This window comes from Nestor notabilis, unplaced genomic scaffold (assembly GCF_000696875.1).
Source record: "Nestor notabilis isolate BGI_N333 unplaced genomic scaffold, ASM69687v1 scaffold2978, whole genome shotgun sequence".
Taxonomy (NCBI): domain Eukaryota; kingdom Metazoa; phylum Chordata; class Aves; order Psittaciformes; family Psittacidae; genus Nestor; species Nestor notabilis.
The window spans coordinates 15,086-40,512 of record NW_009941332.1 but is presented as its reverse complement, the minus strand read 5'-3'; the positions used below and the strand labels follow the sequence as shown (position 1 = coordinate 40,512).

The following is a 25,427-nucleotide window of genomic DNA, read 5'->3' as shown; positions in this document are numbered from 1 at the left end:
TTGGGGACAAACTACCAAGAATGTTTTATGTCAAGAACTGCATGAGAGAACTTAATATTTACTACTGATCAGAAATTAAGAGACAATTTCCATTTAAAGACTTCTGTATCTTCAGCAAGAAATGACTCTAATCCATGGAGTTCAAATACTGAAAAGTGCAATACTGATGATACATTCCAATCAGTAAATTCTGGCTTTCAACTTCTAATAAAAAAGATGCTCCTGTACATTTGCATCTTTTCCTGACTTGCATTCCTCCTTTATTAGTAGGTCACTACATTGCAGCAAATACTTCATTCGCAAAGTTAAGGGTAATGAAGATGTTGCACTTTTTCTTCTTTTGCAAGGTAGCAAATGAATGTTCTCCTGTAATCTAGATCAGGACACATGACTGTAAATTAAACAAATCACAATTTGTTTTTTTCCTTTGCTGGAATTCGATTTTATTTTAAAGAGTACATAGCTTTGGTGAAGAGAGAACATTGCCATTCCATACAATGCATATTTAGAAAGAACAACTTAATATAACCATAGAACAGTTATTTATCTTGCAAGATACTGTAAAATTATATTCAGCTTTGCCAAAGATTAACTTATGTGATTTTTAAAATCATTTGTATTAGCATTTTCCATAGCTGTCACTTCATATGCAATACTGTGTCTTCCACAGAAAAAGAGGTTAACCATTTTGCAAACTTATCAAGTATTATGGGGTTGGGTTTTTGGACTCTCTCCTTTACAAGACAACAGGCTTTGCCTACTATCACCACACCCCAGAACAGACAGTAGCAGTTTTCCCTTCTACCTAGGTCTTTCTCTTTACCTGTTTGCTAACCTTTGGTATATATACCCTTTGGGCAGAAATAATCAATTCTCTTAAACTTGAAGAGCTCATTAACTACATGTTAATTTTCTTAAAACAAACCAAAACCACAAATGCAGCACCAAAACCAAACACCCCCAACCTCCCCACCATGCATACGTACCTTTCCAGGAGTGAAAAAAGACTTCATTTCCGGAGGAAGATAATTTTTGGTGTTACTGAAATTCTGTAAAGGAATGATGGGGAGAAATGGAGGGTGGAATCAGAATAATAATCAATTAACAAGACACATACGTTTTGAAGGTAGTATTGAAAGATATTAACAAATGAGGAAGGAATGGTTGTGATGTGAATAATGATATTCATTGCTACATCACAGACTGTGATAAAATGCCTCCTCAGCAAGCTTGCTGGTGATACAAAACTGGGAAGGGTGGCTGATACCCCAGGGCGCTGCGCTCTCATTCAGAAGGATCTAGAGGGACAGGCATCTTTTGGAATTCATGAAGTGCAGGGTCCTGCTCCTGGGGAGAATAAATCCATGCACCAGTACAGGCTGGGGTCTGACCTGCTGGAAAGCAGCTCTGCAGAGAAGGACCTGAGGGTCCTGGTTGACAATAAGTTGTCCATGAGTCAGCAGCAACGTGCCCTTGTGGTTAGCAAGACCAATGGTATCCTGGGCTGCATTAGGAAGAGCACTGCCAGCAGGTGGAGGGATGTGTTCCTCCCTCTCTGCTCAGCCCTGGTGAGGGCTCACCTGGAACGCTGTGTCCAGTTCTGGGGTCCCAAATATTAGAGAGACATGGAGCTCCTGGTGCGAGTCCAGCAAAGGGCTACTAAGGGTCTGGAATGTCTCTTCATATGAGGAAAGGCTGAGGGAGCTGGGCCTGTTCAGCCTAGAGAAGAGAGGGGTCTGGGGTGGTCTGATTAATATGCATAAGTATCTGAAGGGAGGGTGTCAAGAGGATGGGGCCAGACTCTTCTTGGAGGTGCCAGGAGACAGATAAGAGGAAACGGACATAAACAAAAAACACAGGAAGTTCCACCTGAACATGAGGTAGAACTTTGAGGGTGACCGAGCACTGGAATAGGTTGCCTAGAGAAGTTGTGAAGTCTCCTCCAGAGATACTCAAGAGCTGTCTGGACACAGTCTTGAGTAATGTGCTCTAGGTGACCCTGCTTGAGCAGGGAGGTTGGACTAGACCTCTGGTGGTCTCTTCCAACCTCAGCCATTCTGTGATTTTCTTTACATCATTTATGCTTTTGAAATTTTAAACCTGAAGAACATTATTTCGCAGTGGAGGGAAGAAATCAGTATGTGTGCACATATATAAATATTTATGAAAAAAATATATATATATATTCAACTACATTATAACAGGGAGAAGTCAGAAGTTACAAGAACTATTAAAAAAACCCTTCAGTTACAACTAACAAAGATGTAAACAGACATATCTTAATAAAAATTAAATGCTAACATATACCTTGTCAGGCTGAGTAAAGTATCTGGCTGGAAGTACCGGGTCTTTAGGGGATTCCAAACTGTACGTTGTACTCTTTGACATAATGATATTCATTGCTACATCACAGACTGTGTATAGTTTCTGTAAATAATAAAAATATATAAAAGGAAGAAACAACATTTTAGAAGTTGATTGCAAATCTTGACAACAGACAGTATATTTTAAGCACAGAACTACAAGAAGTCACAGTTCAAAAGCAATCATCTTCAACATTTAACAATAGCCTGCACCTTAAACTGGGTATCGCAGGGTATTAAAATACAGGAGCAAAAGACAAAAGCAACAACTGTAGGTGCAGCAGCTGAAGAGACCTAGCTTTCATGATCCTTCTACACTTAAGAACAGTGTATGCCATGGTTTCAAAGACAAAGCTAAAAACAGAAACCCAAAAATCTCACCTCTGTGGGAAAAGCAGAAAAGTGACAAATCTGTACATTTCTGTGATGCAAAAACCTCAAAAAACATCAGTGTTTGATACATGCACTACACGATACACACTGGAGACATCTAATGTATGTATTTTTCTTCCTCTACTTAGCTTACTCTTCACACTTTTAAAATTAGTTATTACAAAGCACTTTAGTGATGATTTAAACAGTAAGAATTATAGTTTACATGTATTTTAATGTTAAATAATCTTACTGAGACATAAATGGGACTGTGAACTATTACATGCAAGATCTACTGAAGCATAGGAAAATAACTGTCATCTAAACTACAATAAATATACACATTACAGTACATAAGGTGTACTGTAAAGTGCACATAAAGTGTGTGGGAAATTGTATTTCCCACATACAATTCTATCAAAAGACATTTTTGGGTTAGTGTCAAACCAAAAAGCAATTCATTTCCAGAAGCAGGCCAGAATTAAATGCAATTTCCAATCAGAAAGAATCACCTACTTCATTCATTTTTGGATCATCTGGTCCTTGAGCATCCTTAGTCTGCTTGATATTTTCTACCATTTTTCGTATAAACGCGTGACTGTTGTTTTCATTTTTAGCCATCAGTATTTCCAGTATGAACCACAGGCACCTAAAGGAGAAATGCAGTACTCCTCATGAATGAAAATACAAAAGAAATTCTCTTAACGAGCACATTTGAGAAAGTGGTGTACTCCAGGTATTACCAGTATGACTAATTTGAACCAGTCTAACTCTGGGAAACCAATTCTTTCAAAAATAAATAAAAAAGAAGAAATGAAAGTAGAATGAGCAGAAGGTGAAGGTTCCTCTGTAAAATATCACAGAGCACTAAAAATGCACACAGACTATTTCTCACAGTATTTTACAGAAATAACTGCCATTATGTGCACTGCACAGTATCAGGGTATGACAATGAATCAAAATTTCACTTAGAGTAAGGTCACATTGGTTTTAACACTAGAAATACCATTATTAAAAGCAGTCTTACTCTTTAATGTCCTTGAGTTGTTCAATGTCCTGGACTTTGACATAATCTGGGTCATGAGCTAGGAGATGGATGGTGTAAGGAACAACATATTCTGGTAGAAGTGACAACAGTTTCTCTGAAAAGCAGAAGAAATATGCATCAAAAGACTACATACTGAGAAATACGCTTTTCTGCTAGAGAGGAAAGAGCAAAATTTAGAGTCAGCATACATTTAGATATAGGCACAGGTGGGCCTATCATTTCGTTAAGATGTTGCATCTCATGGTTGATGTGCAGATGTTTCATGCATGCAAAAATTAAGATTTAAAACATCTCTCACTCAGGGCTGCATATTTTCTAGCTACCTTGAGAATACAGCTACAGTCACATCCCACTCCCAATCTTTTCCTCAGTTCAAAGCCTGTATTCTGAAAGACTTTGAAAAACAGAACTGAGGACAGATCACAAAATCCATGTTAACTGCAAGACATGAGACCAGCACAGCTGCAGGATAAACTCTGTCCTTCCTTTGGACACTGCAGTGCACAGCCTTGTTGTCAACAGAAAGAAATGCCCTTTGTGGGGGCTTTGCAGTCATTCTCCAAACCCACAGCCTACCATATCTGTTTAAAGAAGGGAGAGGAGGTAACATGAAAGCTGAAACAGAGTAGTATTGGACTGAGTTTTAAAGGCCCAATCCCACTTGAACAGACCAGCACAACTGAACCAAGACATTCAAAGGTTTCAAAACTTCTTCTGAGACTTGTAAATAGTCCTAAGCAAGGACTGCAGGAGAATGCCTCCCCTACATCACGACAGCCAGATGGCCTATTTTTCTTGGGTATTCAAAAAGTAAGGATTGTTGCCAAAGCCCCTCTCAGAGTTACAAACACAAAATATGCATTCCATAAGGTAACCAACAAATTCCTGAGCTAACCGACACTATGCACAATGACCTTCAGCACCTCAAAGTCTTATGACAAAAAAAAGATTAAAAAAGGACGTATCCCAATGGGCAAGGACAACAAAAAGCATTTTGCAAAATAACAGCTGCACTCCTTTCCTTAGCCTAATGACTGAGAGGAACTGGAGGATGCCCAGCACACCTAAGTTATTAAACCTGTACCCTGTGTGACAGGCAGGATGACAGGCAAGGAAGGCATGCTAGTGTATTACTATGGTATAAGCATCTGGCTTTGAATGCTTCTGGCAAAATCAAATTCATAGTATTAACATGACTACATGTACATTCAAATGTTTATCCACAAATGAAGGAGGGAAATCCCTGGCTCTGCTTTTGAAAAATCGCATTTCTAAGTTAGTGATTGGTCATGAAAGCCATGACCAAGTCTGGGAAATTTTCTTTCAGTAAGCTTTTAACTATCCCACATTAGGTTATGAATAAGAATTCCAAACATCTGTAAACCATTATATATAATATTTGAAACTATTTTATAACACATTAGAACACTGATTTTTTTATCTCCCATATATACATCTGTATAAGATGTGCTTGACACATACTGTGCACATCAGATAAAATACATCATTATCGTAGATTTCAGAAGACTGATTAAAGAATTTCCATGAAGAAGTCAAATCTTAATCTATCCCAGTCTTAAAGGTTTGCATAGACAGGGAAAATGCACAGGCTACATCAAATATTTGGATTCATTCATAACAGCAAGGGAAGCATGCTAAATTAATAAAGACTCTCAGAAGACAGCGCTGTCAAACTCCAGAGGTAAACTTCTAGACAGCCACTGCAGTTGATGCAGTTAATTATCCACAGTAATTATCAGACAGACTGTGAGCTATCATAAGGTTTGAAAAAATCAAATCACCAAATTTCTATTTCAAGCTATATTTATGTAACTGAAACCCAGCATATATCACAAAGCAGGTTTTAATGCGTTTCAGTTGACACTGCACTATTAAGCTTAAAAACATCCTTTGCTCTTCATGCGCTGTCCTGCATTTTAGCCAGCAGCTGTTTGCGTAACTACATTAAAAAATATAAAGATGTGTCAGGGAAGAAAAAGAATGTATCTATGATTTCAGAACACTGACAAAACTGGCTTGCCTGAGACATGTCCCAGGCAAACCAGCCTGCTATAATTTGTATTAATTAACTTCAATAGAATGCTCATCGAGAGCTCATGAACTCAGTGTTTCATTAACTTCCTGCATTGTACTATTTTACAATAACTATAGTAATAATTCCAACTTGGTCTGGAAAACAAAGTGAACCAGATCCAGGCAAAACGGGAAAAGGGCAAAAATTGACAGATTATATTTAACCCCTGTCATGACAAAAAATGGCATTTACACAATCTTTCCTCATCTTTAATGAGGAACAACATAACCCAAAAGCTGGGCTGCCTTTATGGACATGAACTACCAGCACTTCAAATCAGAATGTGCCAAACCCCTCGTGACAGGCCTTTATGAGCATTTAGGAAAGAAACATGTTAAAAATAAAAAATAAAAAAAACCCCCAAAAAACAAAAACCAACAACAACAAAAAATCAGTATTTACTCATGTAATTTCTCCACTTACTGACTTGCAAGTGCAACCTGAGACGTGTCTATCTATGAACAGATACACAATCAAATTAAATCTGATCTTAAGTTCTCTAAATGCTATTCAGAGTGGAAGCCACTTAAGAGGCCTGAGAGCAACTCCTGCCAGACTGCAAAAGGTCAGTGTACAGGAAAGAATCACTTTACTGTTGGGTACAAGTCCCTAGGAAGTTCTCCTTAGGCAAGGTATACAGAAGTTTACCATCTTTTCAACAAATGCTGAAATCCCCCAAAACATCTGAAAGGTATCTAAGGTTTTTTTTTAAAAAAAAAAAAAAAATCACAAAACCCACATTTATAGAGTCAGAAAAATAGCTGCACTAATCAAGAGATTAAGATTCTCAGTTCTAATGTTTTGTGGAAGCTTTTCAAAGGAGGTGCTATCATCATTACCGCCCTGAGTTACTGTATGGCCAGTAGTGAGAATGATAGAGGGAGACATAAACGCATTTAAATAGTATGATCTTACCAGAACTGAGCTTCAGCTGTACTACTGCAGTAATGATTTAAGATGCAAACAGTTCAAGATATTTGTTAAAAACTCAGACTGCTATTCTTAATGTCACAAAGTTAACATTGTAATCCTCAAAAAATCCTGCAATCTACATTTAATCCAGGCTCCTCATGTATCAGAGTATTTATCAGATCAATGGCATCACTCAAGGTAAGTCTTTCAGCAAGAAAAAAAAGTCATCAGGCACAATTGGATATCATGCTGGATAAAAAGGATCACACCCCCCCAGGCTCCTCTCCATTTCTTCTACAGATTTTTTTATAGTAACTTTACAGCATCTATCTTAAGTCAAGTTAGGAAATAAGAAATTACTTTTAATCCTATGAGAATTTTATACTTTCCTACTACACAGCTAAAAAGAGTTTTCAGCTTCCAAGAGGAATAGTCTTAGGATGATGTAAAAGTGTTTGCGTAATGGATTTTTCTTTTTTCCATGTAATTCAGGAGGGAGAAAGGCAGTGCTGTTTTTCCTTTCTTTTTTTAAGTCTAATTAACAACACATGAAAGGATTTCTCTGCAGGCTTATTCTCTGACCAAAGTCTAAGGAACACACAGACTGACATGACCAATATAAAGTCTGTGATTCATAAATGCAGAAGGAAATCAGTTATCTGACAGCATTTGTGAGATCAGATTCAGAGCACAGGTCTGGTCTATCATAAGATAAAATGAAAAAATCCACTCCGTTTCACAAATGCGAAACCATCAGCAATCTTTCAAAGAAATAAAACTTTCAAAAGCTCTCACTCAAAATGCCCATAGCTCTTCATAAAGATCTGCTTTTTCCTATGACCAGTGTGGCGTTAAGTCAAAAGGGAAAAAGACTGGTTTTATAAAAGAAAAATAGCTAACATTCGTCCATAATAACTTACAAAGCATTCCCACAGTCAAACTGCTGGTACTGGGAAGAAAGCATCACATAAACTCATCCTGAAGTTCCTACAAATATAGCCCTTTGCCAGCATAAGACAAGAAGCTACTCAGCATAGCAGCACAAAGACAGTCAATTTAGTACAGCATTTATGTCACTAAGGTTGCATATTATTAATTACCAAGGTAAAACTAATCATTGTTGCTTCACTTACAACATAATTAACCATTAAGTTCAAACAGTACACTTGCCTCAAGAAACTGCTTCACTTCCACTACAGTTAGGCATGAGCATTTGCACAGCTTGTAACAAAACTGAAAGATCTCAGAAATACCTGTTAAAATACTCGAAATCTGGACACTATTTGCAGTTTTCATTAGCTACCTCTAACAGAAATTTACAGCCATTTTATGTATAAAACCAGAAAACTATCAATACTTCTGCGGTCTACTCACAATTACATTTGAACTATAGCACTTGTACCAAAAAGTGACTTCTGTTCTCTTACCGCTAACTGCTGCATGTTGCTTCAGATATTCCCTTCTGACATTTATGTTCTTCACAAGGCACTGCCTAGCATGAGCTCTTCTCTCTTTCACAGGATCTTTTGCACACAGTGCACAAATAGCCATATATTCTAGTGGCAGCCGTAGTCTAGAAAGGCCTTTATGGAGTTTCTGAGCAAATATTTGTCTCACTTGGTAACATTCATCCTGTTAAAAAAAAAAACAAACCAAACCAAAACAAAAAAAAAAAAGGCAAAAAAAAGGTAACAGTAAACTTTTCTAAAAGTAACATGGACTATGAAATAAAACATGGAAGCCTGGGTAAATATGCCAAAATCAATTTCAGACCTTGCAGCCACAGAAACGTAAGAACTATAAGAGTGTTTTTTAATGCCAATTCAGAGCAATTAAATTAAATTAATCAGTTGAAGCTTCCCTTGGGATCAGGAGAAGAGTTAAGGTTCAGAAACTGTACAGAAAGATACCACACTCAGGACACAAGGTCTAACTTAGTATAGTATTGAGGCATGGAGTTAATGTAATTGTATACAATGGGACCACTTGCTTCATGGAGCAGAAGTCAAATATGTCCACCAAAAGAGTGTTTAGCCACCAGTAACCTCTGTGTTGATTTTATTACTACAATTTCACAAATCTTCATCAAGCCATTAATATGAGAAACTGAATCAAATTCAACAGAATTACCAGATAAGATAAAGTCAAACGCTGAAGAGAGTATCAAGCATTTCCATCATACTGTGGAAATCTATGAACTATGACTGACCACCCGTGTCTAATAGGTGCCAAATAACACAAAGGAAAATAACATGAAGGCACCAAATGCACTTCTACAATTTTTTTAGTATATTTCCCAAAAATATATGAACTTTAACATTCTCTGTATGGAAAATAACCTACGTATTTTAAGACACCATTCAATATAACACAAAACAATTCAGTAACACAGGCAAAGAGAGGTTAACAGAAGCAGGTGTGGAAAACAGTTAGAAGCAAATGTACAGAAAAGCATAAGGTAAGCAAGGCCACCAGAACAGCCTAGCCTACTTAACCTGTCTAAAAAAAGGTCAAGAGGAAAGACTTGTTATCTCTAAATGTGAAGAAAGAAACATTAACAGGAATAAACAGCTATTTTAATCAAATGATGGCTTTGAAGCCAGGAAGAATTGAAAAGGGTTTCCAGATATCAGCCAACAGGAAGTGCAGAGACAAAATCTAGCCACTGGTGACACTGACTGTGCTAAATTTGCAAACGGCATCAAGACAGATCATATAGTACATTAAACAAGCCTCCATCTCCCACCACCCGCAAATTAAATCTAGAAGAAATTAACTAAGCCCCATTTTCCCTTCTTTGCTTCAAGCCATAGTCTTCCTCTCTGGGCTGAAACACCTGTTATGGAGTTGAAGCAACCCAAGACCACAAGCACAAACTGTGAGACCTATTCAAGATCTATTGCCTCTTTCCAGAAAAGCCAGCAGGCCAAGATACAGTCCTCTGCTGCTCAGAAATACTACCTAAGTCTAAAGCCTTTGGAAAGTTTAGAAGAGACCTGTGCTTAGTTGGTATATGGACAAGGAAGCATGTCCTCCTTGACTCAGAGGACAAAGGAAGGCATAGTTCATTGTTACTGATGGTGGTGTGTTACACAAAGGGGAATGATTATTACTCTCAATAATCAAAGATAAAGAAATAACCTTTAATTCAACTCAGTTACACTAGTTCACTGAAAAGAAGGGGGACAAAACTCCATTAAGGTCTACATTTTCACACCATACAAACAAAACACATACATTACACCAATTCCATGTATCTACCTCTCTGAATTTAGTGCCATTTCATCAGAAGTTCACCATTTAAAAGCATTTAAGAAAAAACTTGAAGAGCAGCAGGTAGTCTTCAGACACAACTGTGACTCTTGACTACAGCAATTAGCAACAACACTTAATTATGTATTCTGCACTCTAATCATTTCACAATACAAAATGGCACTCTCAGAGAAAAAAGAAATAGCCAGCACAGGACCACAGCAGAACATGTGCAACCACTACAGACCTTAAAAATTAAGCTTTTCCTTTTCTTTAATCTGCTTCCTGATCTGTCCAGTTGAAAGAAAATTTGCTGTAAATTAAATTACATAATACTAGAGTTGGCTTTGACATCACTTTAATGTCCTAATTTGTGAGTAGACCCAACAGTGTTAAGAATAAATACATTTTTAAAATAATCAGTGTCTACCATCAAGAAATGGATTCTAATACTAAACATTCTAAGCATAAACAAATGTGTTATGTATGTATTATGTATACATGCAAATATTTCAAAACAACCCCAGAAGGTTTCCAAAGGAGATTAATACAGTGCCGCAAGTGCAAAAGTCACTGAAACCATTACAGTTACTCTGCATCTGAAGATCCAAAAGAGAGAAAGGAACCTGCAGAAGGCCTCAAAAAGATATAAAGTTATGAATAAATATTCAAAATCCATTAGGAGCTACAGTGAAAAATAAAGGCAGAATTCTGTCCTGACAGAGCTTACAGAGTAAACAAGATGAAGTCACAAAAGGTAAAGGAGTAACAATAAGTGAGGAGAAAAAGTGACAAAAGTCATATTAAAGTAGAACAAATTCTCCTGGAAGCTATGTCAGGGCATATGGATACCTACAGGAAAGCAGTTACAGATGGCCATCAAGGCTTCAGGAAAGACAAATGACACCTAAGTAATCTTGTACCTTTTTATAATGGAGTCACAGGAAGAGCAACTGATGACATCTATCTGAAGTTCTATGGGGCCTTTGACACAATCTCATTCTTGTCTCTAAATTGGAGAGACATAGGTTACATAGATGGAGTATTTGATGGATAAGAAATCGGCTGGATTCACACCCAAAGAATTGCGTTCAAATACTCAAAGTCCAAATGGAGATCAGTAAGAAGTGGTGTCCCTCAGGGGTCAATGTTGGGACCGGTACTGTTCAGTATCTTTGTTAAGGACACAGATAGCAAGCTTGAGCAAGTCTGTGGATGACACCAAGCCAACGGGTGCAGTTGACACACTGAAGGACAGGGATGCCATCCAGAGGGACCTTGACAAGCTTGAGGCGTGGTCCCATGTGAAACCATGAAGTTCAAAAAGGTCAAATTCAAGGCCCTGCACCTGGCTTGGATTAATCCTCTGTATCAAAATGGATGGATGGCTGGTTGGATGAATAGATGGATGGATGGATTGAGAGCAACTCTGCAGAGGAAGACTTCAGGACACTGGCAGATGAAAAATTGGACATGAGCCAGTAACGCACACTTGCAGCCCAGAAAGCCATGAAAAGGGTCATCATAGAAAGAAATGTGGCCAGCAGCTTGCAGGAGCTGATTCTCCCCTTCTACCCTGCTCTCATGAGACTCCCACCTGGCATCCTGAGCCTAGCTCTGAGGTGCATATTACAAGACAAACATGGAGCTGTTAGAACAGGTCCAGAGGAGGGCCATGAAAACTGCCAGAGGGATGGCACACCCCTCCTTTGAGGAAAGGCTGCAAGTTGAGCTTGTTCAGCCAAGAAAGGAAAAAGCTCCAGGGAAACCTATTGCGACCTTTCAGTATATGAAGGTCTTACAAGTGACTTGTAAGAAAAACAGAGAAAGACTTTTTATCAGTGTCTGTAGTGACAGGACACAGGGCAACAGTTTCAAAATGAAATAGTGCAGGTTTAGACCAGACATAAGGAAGATGTGTTTTACAGTAAGGGTGGCAGGACATTGGGACAGGTTACCCAGAGAAGCTGTGACTGCCCCATGCCTGGAAGTGTTCAAGTCCAGGCTGGATGGGGCTTTGAGCTCCTGATTTAGTGGAAGATGTCCCTGACCAAAGCAGGGCAGTTTAAACGAGATGATCTTTAGAGGTCCCTTACAATTCAAACTATTCTACATTTCTACAGTAAAATGCAATACTAACTGTTTATAAACGTTGTTGACCCTATTATGTTCTTGTAATAAAAAGCTCATCTCTCAACATTCACTTTTGAAAATAGAGGGGAGGTAAGCATTAGACCCAAATATAGCAAAAAACAACACCCCCCCACCAAAAAAAAGCCCAACAAAAATACCCCACCCAAAAAAAAAAAGCCCCACCACATCTGTTATCAATATCCACAGAGAGTTGAGACCAATACAGCTGGAAAATAAGAAATGAAAAATGAAGTGGTAGACAGTGATGAAATGGAGGGCAAGGAGTTTGCACCAAACATATTAAAAAGAGAGTCAAAGCCATGAAGGCAAATTCCGACAGAGGACAACATTTACAATAAACAAAAATATGCCATAGAAGGAAAATGACTGAAGAAATGAAAACATTTTGATCACTGGGATCAGAAGAAAACAGAACATGGAAAAACTATACTGGCAAGTCTACTGTGCCATGACATTATCTGGCTAGAGTATTGCTTCCGGAACAGAGACAGATCTTATTTGTCATTAGAGTAAGCGTCTCTTTTCCTCTCTACTAATTTTGTTCAAAATTGTAAAAATCTTTAAAACTCATTTTCACACAAGACTAGCAGTTCTATTAGGTTTTGGAACAGGAACACCAAAAAGTCCTCATTTTGGGTGTAAAAATTTTCAGTTATTACCACTGAATTTCTGCTGCAGTTTTGTTAGATTTCATCTGCTTAAGTAATTTTGTTTTGTTCCATTTCCCTTGTATTTCATAGCATTTGGGAACTGAGTAAAAGCTCCCTTCCAGAGGAAGACAGAACCTTAAAATCCACATAAACATTGTTAAAACAATATACAAGCATAATACAGACTGTGTTACTCTGATATATGAATAGTTTTTCTAGCCTAACTAATTTAACATGGGTTACAGGTTTTAAAGCTTTAGCCAGGCACAGGACTTAAGGTCTAAAATGGAGCATAATTATTACTAAAGGTATGTTCTAGAAGAGATTCCTTCCAGAGGATTTTTTCACTTTTGTGAGGTCATGAGAATACCAGCAGTTACAAAAGTAATACCAATATGAGCCCCTCCATAATTGCCTTACTCTTGGCGTGTGGATCAATTTCTGTAGAATTTCTTAAATCTACGAGACAGGAAAACAGAGGATCTCTATATCTCTGCTTACAATTCGGAAGTTATTTTCTTTCTGCTACTATAGGCTCACAGGCAGAAATTAAGGATGAAAATTGCAACACCTACTGAGAAATCTCTCCCTATCTCTTCTAATATTTAAAGGATGCCAACTATCATTGCAGACCTCTGCATTCCAAGTATATTCTACCCAAGTATTCAAGTAACGAAGGTCACTGTTGTCACCACAGCCCAAAGTACTTTTTATCATCTCATTTCAACTTCTAAAAATGTATTAATGCAGCTGGGGTATTTTAAATCAATACTGAATTCCTTGGTTTATCAATATTCTAACATTTCACTACTTTAAGTTAGCATTCCCTCACTGGACAGCCTAGAAGTATAGATCTAATTCTCATCCAAAATCAGTTTTCAGGAGTATGTAGTGGGAAAATGAATAAATTCAAGCCAAGACTGAACAGTTTGCATAAAATGAGATTAGCAGAAGTATACGCAGCATACAGAACAAGCAACATACATACTCATACATATGCTGATAACCCACAACTCCCACCTAATTTCCTTACATTTATGGCTAGTGCACACAGCTGGTACTGTTCTAAGGTGATGATTTCATGGTAACAAGGTTCTTGTGCCAACTTCACAATAGCATTCCCTGCAGCCAGCCGCAACCGAGACATATCAGGTTTACTGAAAAATAAGCACATGGATTATGAAGATTAATAAGTAAGAAAATATGTAATTATTTGACTTAATTAAATCTCAATAAATCTGTATTGCTGAAAACCAGATACTCTAAAAAGAAGGAAAAGTGTCCATGGACTTTGCCACCCACACCCCCACAAATCCACAGCAGAAGTAACTTCAAACCAGAAGTAGTTCTCATGGCACCACGTTTTACAGTCTGTTACCACATACCTATTACCTTGCCCCCACTTAGCAATGAAAATATTCCTTGGAACTTCCTAAAAATTCCACATGTGCATGAAACAGATTTAGCTGTGAACTGGACCAGCACAGTCCAAATTGCCCCTCAGAGATCTCATTTAGCCTGTGAGATAGTTCTATTCAGCATGCTGATTTTCCTTCAGCAGCAGGCTCCTGTCGAAGTAGTAGCCCATTTCCAGTCCCCAGAGTTGCCAAAGTTTTTCTCGAAATGAAAGCACAAGTAGTGATAGGACAAGGGGGAATGGCTTTAAACTGGAAGAGCGTAGATATGGATTAGATACTAGGAAGAAATTTTTTACTATGAGGGTCATGAGACACTGGCACAGGTTGCCCAGTGAAGCTGTAGCTACTCCATCCCTGACAGTGTTCAAAACCAGGCTGGATGGAGCTTTGAGCAATTTGGTCTAGTGGAAGTTGCCCCTGCCCATGGCAGGGGGGTTGGAACTAGATTGTCCTTAAGGTCCCTTCCAACTCAAGCCATTGTAGGATCCTATGAATAACAACTCAAAATCGATGCTGCAAGTCAACTTTAATTAAGATTAATCAGATATTATGATAGGTGATTAAGTGAAAATAACAGCAAAAGAGAATTAGGCAAGTGAAAAAGTTTTCAACATGCTGAAGGAAATGTTACTTGACCTACACACCTAAATTGCACTTCCGCCTAGCAAAACACTGAAACTCTTTGCTAAGTTTCATATAAAAAGATGAATGAGTTTTTCTGTAACCTTTGTAAATACAGTTGTAGGTTATCAGAATATCAAAAGCATCTTCACCAGAGCTTTGCAAACTGATACCCACTTGATGTGTGCATTAATAAACTCAGTTGAGGTTTCACTGTTCACAAGTTATTTCGAAGTACATTACTTTGTCCTTTCTTCAGATCAAACACAAAAGAATTAGTAAGTTTTATGCATCTTTCTTAAAACACTAATGAATTCTATTCAGCAGTAGTAAGTACAGCTTTTTCCTTGGATAACCTGAAGAAGGAATCAAGTTGTATTCTTATTTAGAAATAATTATTCATTTAAGCAGGACAAATACTGTTTAACTTCTTAATCATTTGCCTTTTATCCTTAGGAAGAACAAACACTGTAGTCTTAAATCCATTATTGTGGAAAACTGTATAAAGCAGTTAAAGAATTCAATAAAAGAATATTATTAAACAAAGAGTACATGATAAAAATACTAAAGAGGTTAAGTCTTAAAATTCTTCTAATCAGGTTTTATACACACCTCATGGTATGGAAACCACAGCAAAACCAAACACCAAAAAACCAAATAGCAACCAAGTGGCAGGAAAAAGGTGCACTAACTTTCAAACAAGGCATGAAGATTAACATGGTAATGCCTAGTTTTTAGATTTCAGTAAATTTCACTTTAAAAAGAATCTAATGTGATAAGTGAACCCAGTGAAGTTTTTGCACTCCAGTGACAACTGAGCAGTAACAACTTACAAGCACAGAGTGATTTAACTAAAGGAAGGATAAAATTAAGAACTTTCAATCTTCCTCAGCTTTAGTAGTGATAACATTTAATTCTGAAAATTGAATCAAAGATATTTCACACAAAAGTTGGCCAAATTTTGCAGAGTATGTGTGTCACAGAAATAACCACAAGCATGTGGGAAGGAAGAAGACAGTGACAGTTGTTAACAATCTTACAGCTGATGATGAAACTTCATCAGCTGTCTTATTCCCCAAACGGGTATCTTGGAAGAAACTCTTAAGTGAGAATTTATTTTCTGTCAAACTGTTATAGCCAAAAGCTTTCTAATCTGCTATCGATCCCAAACCACACAATTATTAGGGCTGAAATAAAAGCTTCTGCATGATAAAATTACAACTTTTGATTACTTCTAATGATTCTGAAAATTGGTAACAAGGATGCCCTTGTCTTTCAAAATAATCCAGAACTGGAGTTAACGTTTTTTCTTCTACACCAGAGGATAAATGTCTGTGTCCAGTTTTCTAAGCATTTTCAATGTTCCATTTTGTTCCATGGAATAAAGAAGTGTCTTTTGACAACCTCCGAGAACACTGCCTATCAGACGGTGTAGCAAATTATCTACAGCACAGAACTATGAAGTTCTAAACGACATGTTTTTAAGCAAGCTTCAGTGTAAGGAAAATGCAGATAGCATTTCAGAAAAATGTTGATTCAGTTTCATATCCAATATCAATACTTCCAGCAACAGCTAGTGTTCTCTGATACTCAAATACTCTTACTTTAGGCTTATTATAGATAAAATTAAAATCCTACTACGAAGACATGCAAGATTCAACTAAGTTTCACCTAACCACAAATAAAACAATCTGTATAATCTTGAATTTCAAATTTGTAGGACTGTTTATGACTTATAAGATGAAAAATAAAGACCTGTAAAGGACAGTTGAGATATTGTTTATTGAAATATATGAGCATTAAAGCATCTGACACTGGTGAATTTAACCTACACATGCTAACACCTCAAAGCAACCAGTTATTGTCTCAAAAGAAATTCAACAGTCATCAATCTTACCAGTTCAAAATGAGAGTACAGATTTGTTTCTTTGTTTTCCAAGTAGGACCTTGCTTTTACCTGACACTCTAGGCTGAAATTTAAAAATCCCATTCCCTTACACTGTGACTGAGAAGTACAGTTGTGTATATTTAAAGAGGCATAGAGACAGAATAATTTTTATGCCTGATGAGCACAGTAACACCAAAATTATTATAACACAACTAAGAACACACATGAAGTGAAATGCTTCCTGAACCCTGCCACTTGCAGTGAACTCAATTATCTTTAGCAAATTATACATTGTTTAAAAGACAAATGTAAGTCACAAACAAAAACTGACTCTATCTAGAACGACATCAGATCAAGTACAGTTTAAAAGATTACGTACTATACTCAACAGACAATTTTACTTTCCAAAGACTACTCTAATTTGGAAAGGGCAGTGTCAGATTTGTATAGTAGGAACACAGTAAGTACTGCAAGAAAGATGATATCCTCATTGTGTTCTCGAAGGGTGAAGAATAAAGGTCAGGAAGTGTCAACAAGATACCAGGAAGCTCCACACAGAACTAATGTGCCTGAAATGTCATCTCTGCTTCAGAGGTGTTACCATAGGTGGTATAGGTCACACACAGACAATGGAGACTTACCCTCCTTGCATCCTAGAGCCCTTCCCAAATGCAATGTGGAAATCACAGAATAGTTTATTTGGAAGGGACTTCTAGAGGTCATCTAGCCAAACCCCTCTCCACAAGCATGGTCACCTAGAGCAGGCTGCCCAGGACAGCTGGATTTTTAGTATGGATTTTTAGTATCTTCAGGGATGGAAACTCCACCACTTCTTTATACAACCTGTGCCAGTGCTCAGGCCAGTCTTGCTAGTAAAGACTGAGGTAAAGGTATCTCAGTGTTTTCCATATTCCTGTCACCAGAGCTCCTGCGTTGTTCAGCAGCAGGTATACGTTTTCCATAGTCTTCCTTTTACACCTACTTAAAAAAGCTCTTCTAGTTGCCTTTGTAACCCCTCACTAGATTCAATTCCAGACAATTGGGCTTTGGTTTTCCTACCCAACTCTCAGATGGTGTTTTCTGTACTCCTGACAGGTTACCTGTCCCTACTTCTCCTTTCTGTATGATTGATAGTTCATAGAAGAGTTTGGGTTGGAAGGGACCTTTAAAGGTCATCTAGTCCAACTCCCCTGCAATAAGCAGGGACTACTTCAACTAGATCAGGCTGCTCAAAGCCCTGACAAACCTCATCTTGAATGTGAGGTTTCCAGTGATGGGGCATCTACCACTGCTCTGGAGAACCTGTTCCAGTGTCTCACCACCCTCATTGTAAAACGTGTCTTCCTTAAGTCTAGTCTATATCTAAACTGTTAGTTTAAAACCATTATCCCTTTTCCTACTGCAACAGGCCCTATTAAAAAGTCGGTCCCCATTGTTCTTATGAACCTCCTTTAAGTACTGGAATGCTGCAAGAGCCTTCTCCTCTCTGGACTTAACAAGCACAACCATCTCAGTCTTTCTTCAGAGCAGCCATGTTCCATCATACTGATCATTTCTGCTGCCCTCCTCTGGACCTGCTCAGGTCCATGTCTTTCCTGTACAAAGGACTACAGAGCTAAGCATAGTACTCCAGCTGGGGTCTCAAGAGAGTGGAGTAGGGGGGAGAATCACCTCCCTTGATCTTATCCAATGGGACTCCACTAAGCAGAAACTTGAAAGAGGCCCAAGTCTGTTCCCCTCAAGCACTATGATCTTGCCTTTTGCCTTCCCTGCTGCCCTCAGGATTCTGAACTCCACCATCTTACTCCTGTTACAGACAAGGCTGCCTTCAGCCTTCACACCCCCAACAAGTCCCTCCACTGTTGGCGAGTATGAAGTCCACCAGAGCACCTGGCCTTACTGGCTCCTCTATCACCTGTGTCACAAAGTTTTCATTGATGCTCTGCAGTAAGCACCTAGATTGTTTATGTGTCGCTGTGTTGTTCCTCCAGTAGATATTGGAGTAGATGAAGTACGCCATGAGGGCCAAGGCCTGCAGGCATGAAGCTGTTTCTGGCTGTTTACAGAAGGCCTCATCCACTTCCTCTTCATGGCCAGGAGGGCTATAGCAGACACTCACTACAGTGTCACCTGTACCAGTCTTCTCTTTAATCCTAACCCATAAACTCTTCAGTTGGCTTATCATCCACCCCTAGGCAGAGTTCCAAGTTCTTGGGTTGAAAGGTTGCCTTTAACACAGAGTGACCTCATGTCATTGCAGCTTTCTCCCTCCCCTGAGAGTATTGCGAGCCCTCCACTAACTTAAATCATGGAGCACTGACCACTTTATTATGTACAGTTTGTATTATTATTTGTAGTTTTGAGTACAAAAAGAGTGGGGAAAATTAAATTCCTAAAACATGCACAGTAAGTAATCATCACTCCAAGCATCAAAACACACAAGACCTACATAACTGATTGATTCTGGATAAGCCAACAATATGGTCTGAGCAGTTATGCTGAAAAGCTAAATTACTATCGCTTATCTCCGTAGTAACTGCTATGAATGGTTGTATTACAGAATTCAAAACTATGAAACAGTTACTTTCAAGGAACTTTAAGATAAAGACTACACAGTTACTGCAAAGATAACACACTAGACAATTCTCAGGTTTGCAATTTTGTGCACACAATGTAGGTTCTACCTGCATAATCACTGTGTAACCCTACCCCAAAATTAAAACCTTATTACTTAAACTGGCACAATCCATGCAAGCCATTAATGGCTTTTATAGACATGAATTTTCAGTATTTGGCAAGCAATAGCGGCTGACAACTTGTCACTTCTCCTACCGCAGAGGATTAAGAAGATACCCAGAAAAACAAATAAATTGCTTGACAAATCATCTAAAAGGTAAATTATTTATTGAGACTTAATCCTCTTTACACATTTTCCTCTTGTTTTCACTTTTAGAGGCCTCAAGGGATTAAAGTCTGCCTTCAAGCAAACTGCCTTATTCCCACCTGGTTTAGTGCAACATGCTATTATCTTTCTATTAGAAAGGCCATCTATTGGCCTTTGGCATATACAACAATTGTACATCAGGAAGAGTAAGCTGCATAAAAAATTAAACCCAATTTTCATTATGAAAGAGGAGGTTACACAGTTTATTCTTGCAATACCAGTAATGGTCCTTTGAAGGGATAAAACAAAGATGATAAAAACACTAACATACAGCTATATCTAGTGTTAAAAAAACTGAGACTCCACAAACTTATGTAAGCATCCAGCCAAGCTTACTGTCAGTCCTTATGAAATAAGATGTATGAATCATTAAGCAGTCTAATAGAATAGTTTAAGTACTACTTCAACTAAAACTCTCCCCACTGCATCACCACAAACATCAACCGTTACCATCTGTTACATACCTAATTTTCCCCTGCTCTGTTAAATCACCATCACTGTGCAATATTGTTGTTAGCAACCTCAGAGTAGAAGTTCCTGACTTGCTATGGTTGTTCTTCATTCCTAGCAACCACCGAACCATCATCTTGATGGCCTGAATCTGCAAAAACAAACAAACAAAAAATTGATAGGCAAAAGTCAAATCACACAATGAGCCTCATTTATTTTAATAATCTTTATCTTAATTTAATCACACAGTATCTGCCAAATGCTTTTTGATGCTATGAACATAAACCTGTCAAGGCTGTAAAACATCATTTGAATACTGAAAAATATACTAGACATACTCTTCCTAGACAGCAACATTTTACTCAAAGTCTCAAGCACTTATTACAGCAAACAAAAATCATACAACATTTAGCTAAGGTTTGAACTGTTTCTTCTACTATGCAATCACATATTTTGTCCTGTGAAAACATATTATCCCAATTGAGCTTACATCCATGAAACACTGTGGAATAGGTAAAACAGTCTATACTTACCAAGAAAATGTTACTGGATCAAGAAGCAGAAGTCATTTTCATTTTCCTATATTCCTATAATTCCTGTACTTAAACAATCCCTATATATTCTTTATTTATATATGAAATATTTGAGTTTAAGACATGTAAATTAAAAAACACTTCACAGACATTTTGACTGTTAGAGTATCAAACTGTATTAAGATAACTTGTTCTAGAAGAGAATTTTTCTTTCATGGCTATTTAAAGAAAAGCCTCAAAGTGTGTTACTTAGGATAACTTGTCTTTTGCCAATGGAAACATCAAGTGTTTTGAGGCAAGCTTCTAAAAGTATGCAGAATCCAGCAGATATCAAGAACACTGAATAATTTCACATTTCTTTAGTGAAAATAAAGCATGATTTTTAAGATTAGTTTGGTTTAGTATTTGAATCACTCTGTCCTTTCATTTTCCTTCTGTATGAGAGCAGAGACAATAAGAGGACTATCCTCCTACAGCAAAATGAAAATGCTAATCACATAGGCAGCCTTGGGGAAGAAGAAAAACAAACCAAAACCCAAGCTTTAGACAATCCAAGATACTTTTTGTACACAGTAACTTCAAATTTTCTCCCTGATGGGAAAGTCAGTTCTAATACCTTTTATATAAACATTCACAATATCACCAAATTAAATTCATCATACGGTTGATCTATTCCACATATCGAACTGACCACAATGGTCCCTTCAGACCTAAGTTCTATGATTGCCATCTATACCGGAGTTTATTTTTTTAGCACCATAGTCCATTTACTCCACCTACAGAACTGTAATTCTGTTGGGTAACACCAGCAACAAGTAGGATGTCTGTCACTCCAGATCTCAAAATGTGAACAGCGTTTGTGGAACAGAAATGAAATTGTCTTGCCCTAGCTTTTGAAGAGTCTTCCACTGAAACAACTGTTAAGTATCCGCCAGAAGATTTTAACAGTGGTAAAACCAATGTAATAATAGCCATAAAACCAATGTAGTAGTAATAGTAGTGATAATAGCAGCAGCAGATCTTCTGTCAGCTTACCAATTAAAGTCTCCTCATGCTGTAACCAGTACCTGTAACCGTTAGTGCCTCCCACTTACTGGGAGGATGGAAATACGCCAACTCTATTTGGTCTTCAAGAACAGCCACATGCTATTTTGTGCCCTACCATCTCTGGTCAGCTCCTCAGCAATTTCAGTTTTAACCTTTGCTTCTTTTCCCATCTCTTCTCCGCTATTTCCTTCTCCTAATTTTACTGTTCAAATCTATCCTAGTCTTCCTTCCATACAGGAAGTGCTAATCCAACTCCTTCAGAATTTTGGTCTAACACCACTATGTTCCCTGTTTCTTTGCTGGTGTTACTGATGTGATGACATTCCAGCAAGCTTTCAGAAGTAAGCATTCCCATGAAATTAGCACAGAGCATGAGAATTCCCCCAGTCACTGCTTCTGGCTACCTGAAAACTTAAACACAGTCTGAGTTTGCACTGCCCTCATGTTTTTGGGTTTTTTTTTCTCTTTGCAGCCAAATAGGATAAACTATCAATGGATAATTCCAGTTGGAAGGAGTGTCAGGAGGTCTCCAGTCCAACCTCCTGCTCAAAGGAAGGTCAGCTTTGAAGTCGGACCACCTTGGTCTCTGTTTTGTCCATTGAGGTGTTCAAAGACTCCAGGAATGGAGGCTGCACAGGCTCTCTTGGCAACCTGCGACCTCTTGCAACCTGCTGCATTGCCTAACTCTTCTCAGGTTTTTCCTTATATCCAATCTGATCCTCTTGTTTCAATTTGTGTACCATGAGCCTACAATCCTCCTCTGAGATTAAAAATTATTATACACTAGACGAAAATATAAAGTCAAAATACAATATGGGTCAGAACCGTATCGAAGGCCATAAAACACTGCTTTATACTCAGCAGCACAACATAAACAACAAATATTTGAAGTGCAAGCACAAGTGATAAAAAGGTATCATTTATTAGAGAATAACATGACAGATCTTTGATTAGTTATGAGAAAACTGCAACTATTATTAATTTTAATATTAAAATTAACAATTAAAAATAATCAACAAGTAGTTATAACGCTTTTCTCTGATCTAGAGGTTAGTCATGCTTCCACTGTAAAAGTACAACGGGCTTCCATCCCATGTAGTGATCCTAGAAACACTATCTTCCTACATCAACATTATGACACAACAGGTAGCTCAGGTTTCTACTACTTGAGTTTTCAGAGCCACAAATGCTACAGGTTTGTGCAGAAGTGAAAAATGAAAGAATGCCCATTTAGAAAAATAGGATGAGAAACTTTACATTGCTGCGTACATCAGAGGAAACAAGAAATATCACTGCTACTACATAAGTCTTAATCCACTGCAGGATACAGAGGAGTATTTAGGACTGGTCACTACCAAGAGATTAGTGCTTTAGAGCAGACGTAAGTGTCAGGCATAGGAACTCAAGACTAGCTCATACAATAATTAATCCAATTCATATTTAACACTGTACTGAGACAGTTCTCTACAGACATTTCATTTAAGGTTTAGCATCCAAAACTAAGGGTAGGTGTAGTTAACTACATGTGTTAAGCTGGACAATACTAAAGTCTTGTCTTTATCAGTCCTTCCCCCTTTCATACTTAAACTTGCTAGTTTTAAGATCCCCATTAGATATACAGATATGTTACAAAGGGAGAAAGAGGCTTTTAAAACCAGAGTGAAGAAAAATAGACTGTCAGAGAGAAATCATTTACAAACTAATGGTGTGGCCTGCAGTGTTCATTAAATATAGGCCTCTCAGTGGCAATAAATGCCGATTAAATTTTCAAATCAATGTTCACAATAACCTGTTTTCACTTGCCAATAAATGCTCCTTACAGTTTTCAGGCTTGGCTTCAACTTTGAATTGCCTGAAGATTTTCTATAAACCAATTCCCTTCCAAACAGCCAATTGTCAGAAAAGTTTTATCAACATAAAAGAGTATTTTAGAGCAATATAACAGCTTCACGAACCATTAAAAAATTAACAAAAACAATATTTACTGCTTCAAGTTACACATATAATCACTGAAGTGAAATCACGTCTATTTTAAACTAGCAGTTCATGAAATCAAAACAAACATGCATGCTTTCAACAGTTCTTGGAGTGTACTGTGTAACTATGGAGTTGCACAAATACAAAAAATATCCTTGCTCTAGTCAAACCAATTAAAAGCTAACAAATAAACTCTAAACACAACTGAGCACTTCCAGTAAGAGTTCAGCACCAAGCTGGAAACAAAAGCACTTGTTAAAAAAGCAGAGAAGGAGGTATGCTACAAAGAGCGTAACTTAACAGAGAAGACAACTTTTGAGTAAAGCTGCTCTGATGATTTAAAAAGGCATTGGAAATTAAATGACTGCTACACTTAACTTAGAAACAGCATGCTATGAAGCACATGCATCTTATTAATTGTGAAAGAAAATGCAAAAGCACAATCTATCCTTGTTCTGAAGAAAGAGCACTTAAAATGCAAATAAAGACATAGGATATATTTTCTACAGGGTAAGTCTATTTCTGATTGAGTGAAAAATTGAGTGAGAATATCTATTACCAAGTCCAGAAAATGTAATAATAAACTTATTCCAAAAAGTAATAAGCTTGAGATGACATTTTGAAGTGAAAAAACCCAACAAAATCCCCACTGTTTTAAAGCTAGGTTTGTTGGTTTGTGGTTTGGGTTTTGTCTTTTCTCTCTCCTTAAATCTTGTTGTTTTTCTGGTACACATTGTACACACAGAAAAGCAATTTAACACATTTCTTCATTTGAGGAAACTGACAAATCCAAACCAAATTTTTACTTTATTTCAAAACAGCAGTGAAAGTTTCTTGGAATAGCCTAAAAATTTGAAATAAAAAGGAAGACTTTAAACAAAGTCTCCATGGTATTTAATTCTTATGTGAAACAGAAGGGAAATATATTCGTATATTAACTGTGATAACATCTGAAATACTGCTGCACACCAAACCTAAGCCTATAACAGGCTATAACAAAAATTCAATAAAGTATATATGTAAATTTATTTACAAAAGCAAAAAAGTACACGATCCCAAAAGCAAATCCTTCTGACAACCCAAAAACATGTGTTCTAGTAAGACACTTAATCTAAAAATAGTTATTTCTTTTTTTGCTTTTAGAAATGGGACAAGCAGAGAAAAGCAGCTGACAGCTTTAAGAATCCAGAATTCTTTTAAGAATTATTATTGTGTATTACTGCTATTATTACACAATAATAACAAAATATAGTAACTGCTACTTACTTTAACAAGTGTTTCAGGAGACACTTCTTCATCTGGGACCCAAAGTTTTGTTGTCTTTTTCCCTGGAAGCTAAAACAATTGTTACATTTTGTTACGTTGACATTACTCTTTGGTGAAACCTGATGTAACCTCTTTCCTTTTTGCTTCTGAAATCAATACTGCAGCACCCACTGGTTAGCTTTATGCCTTCTGCCTTTTATAGAAGCAACGATTATGGAAGTGAGATACTGTTCTTACCTCACAGTTCAAGTATCAGCAAATTTGACAGCAGTAGAGGGGGTTTTACTGTTGTTACCTGAAAACTATTGCTTTTGAGTGTAATAGTCATTGCTTTCAAATTAATTTTCAGTTTCCATATGCAGTAGATTGGAACCTCAAGAGCATAGTTTTAGACAGTAAATCTTTCCCTAAACAATGGCTGACAATGCACAAGTACT

The 25,427-nt window shown here is 37.5% G+C and overlaps 1 protein-coding gene across 1 annotated transcript in view; it reads right to left on the bottom strand.

Moving 5' to 3' along the window:
• The window catches only part of LOC104399179 (sister chromatid cohesion protein PDS5 homolog B), a gene marked incomplete at both ends in the record, with an annotated part of 42,657 nt that overhangs the window by 3,092 nt on the left and 14,138 nt on the right, over window positions 1-25,427 (bottom strand). Inside the window, 8 exons of the mRNA XM_010020813.1 lie at window positions 987-1,049; window positions 2,308-2,427; window positions 3,252-3,384; window positions 3,763-3,877; window positions 8,218-8,422; window positions 13,880-14,003; window positions 20,182-20,318; window positions 24,991-25,059. Of these exons, the coding sequence (XP_010019115.1) occupies window positions 987-1,049; window positions 2,308-2,427; window positions 3,252-3,384; window positions 3,763-3,877; window positions 8,218-8,422; window positions 13,880-14,003; window positions 20,182-20,318; window positions 24,991-25,059 (966 nt within the window). The remainder of the gene's footprint in view (window positions 1-986; window positions 1,050-2,307; window positions 2,428-3,251; window positions 3,385-3,762; window positions 3,878-8,217; window positions 8,423-13,879; window positions 14,004-20,181; window positions 20,319-24,990; window positions 25,060-25,427) is intronic.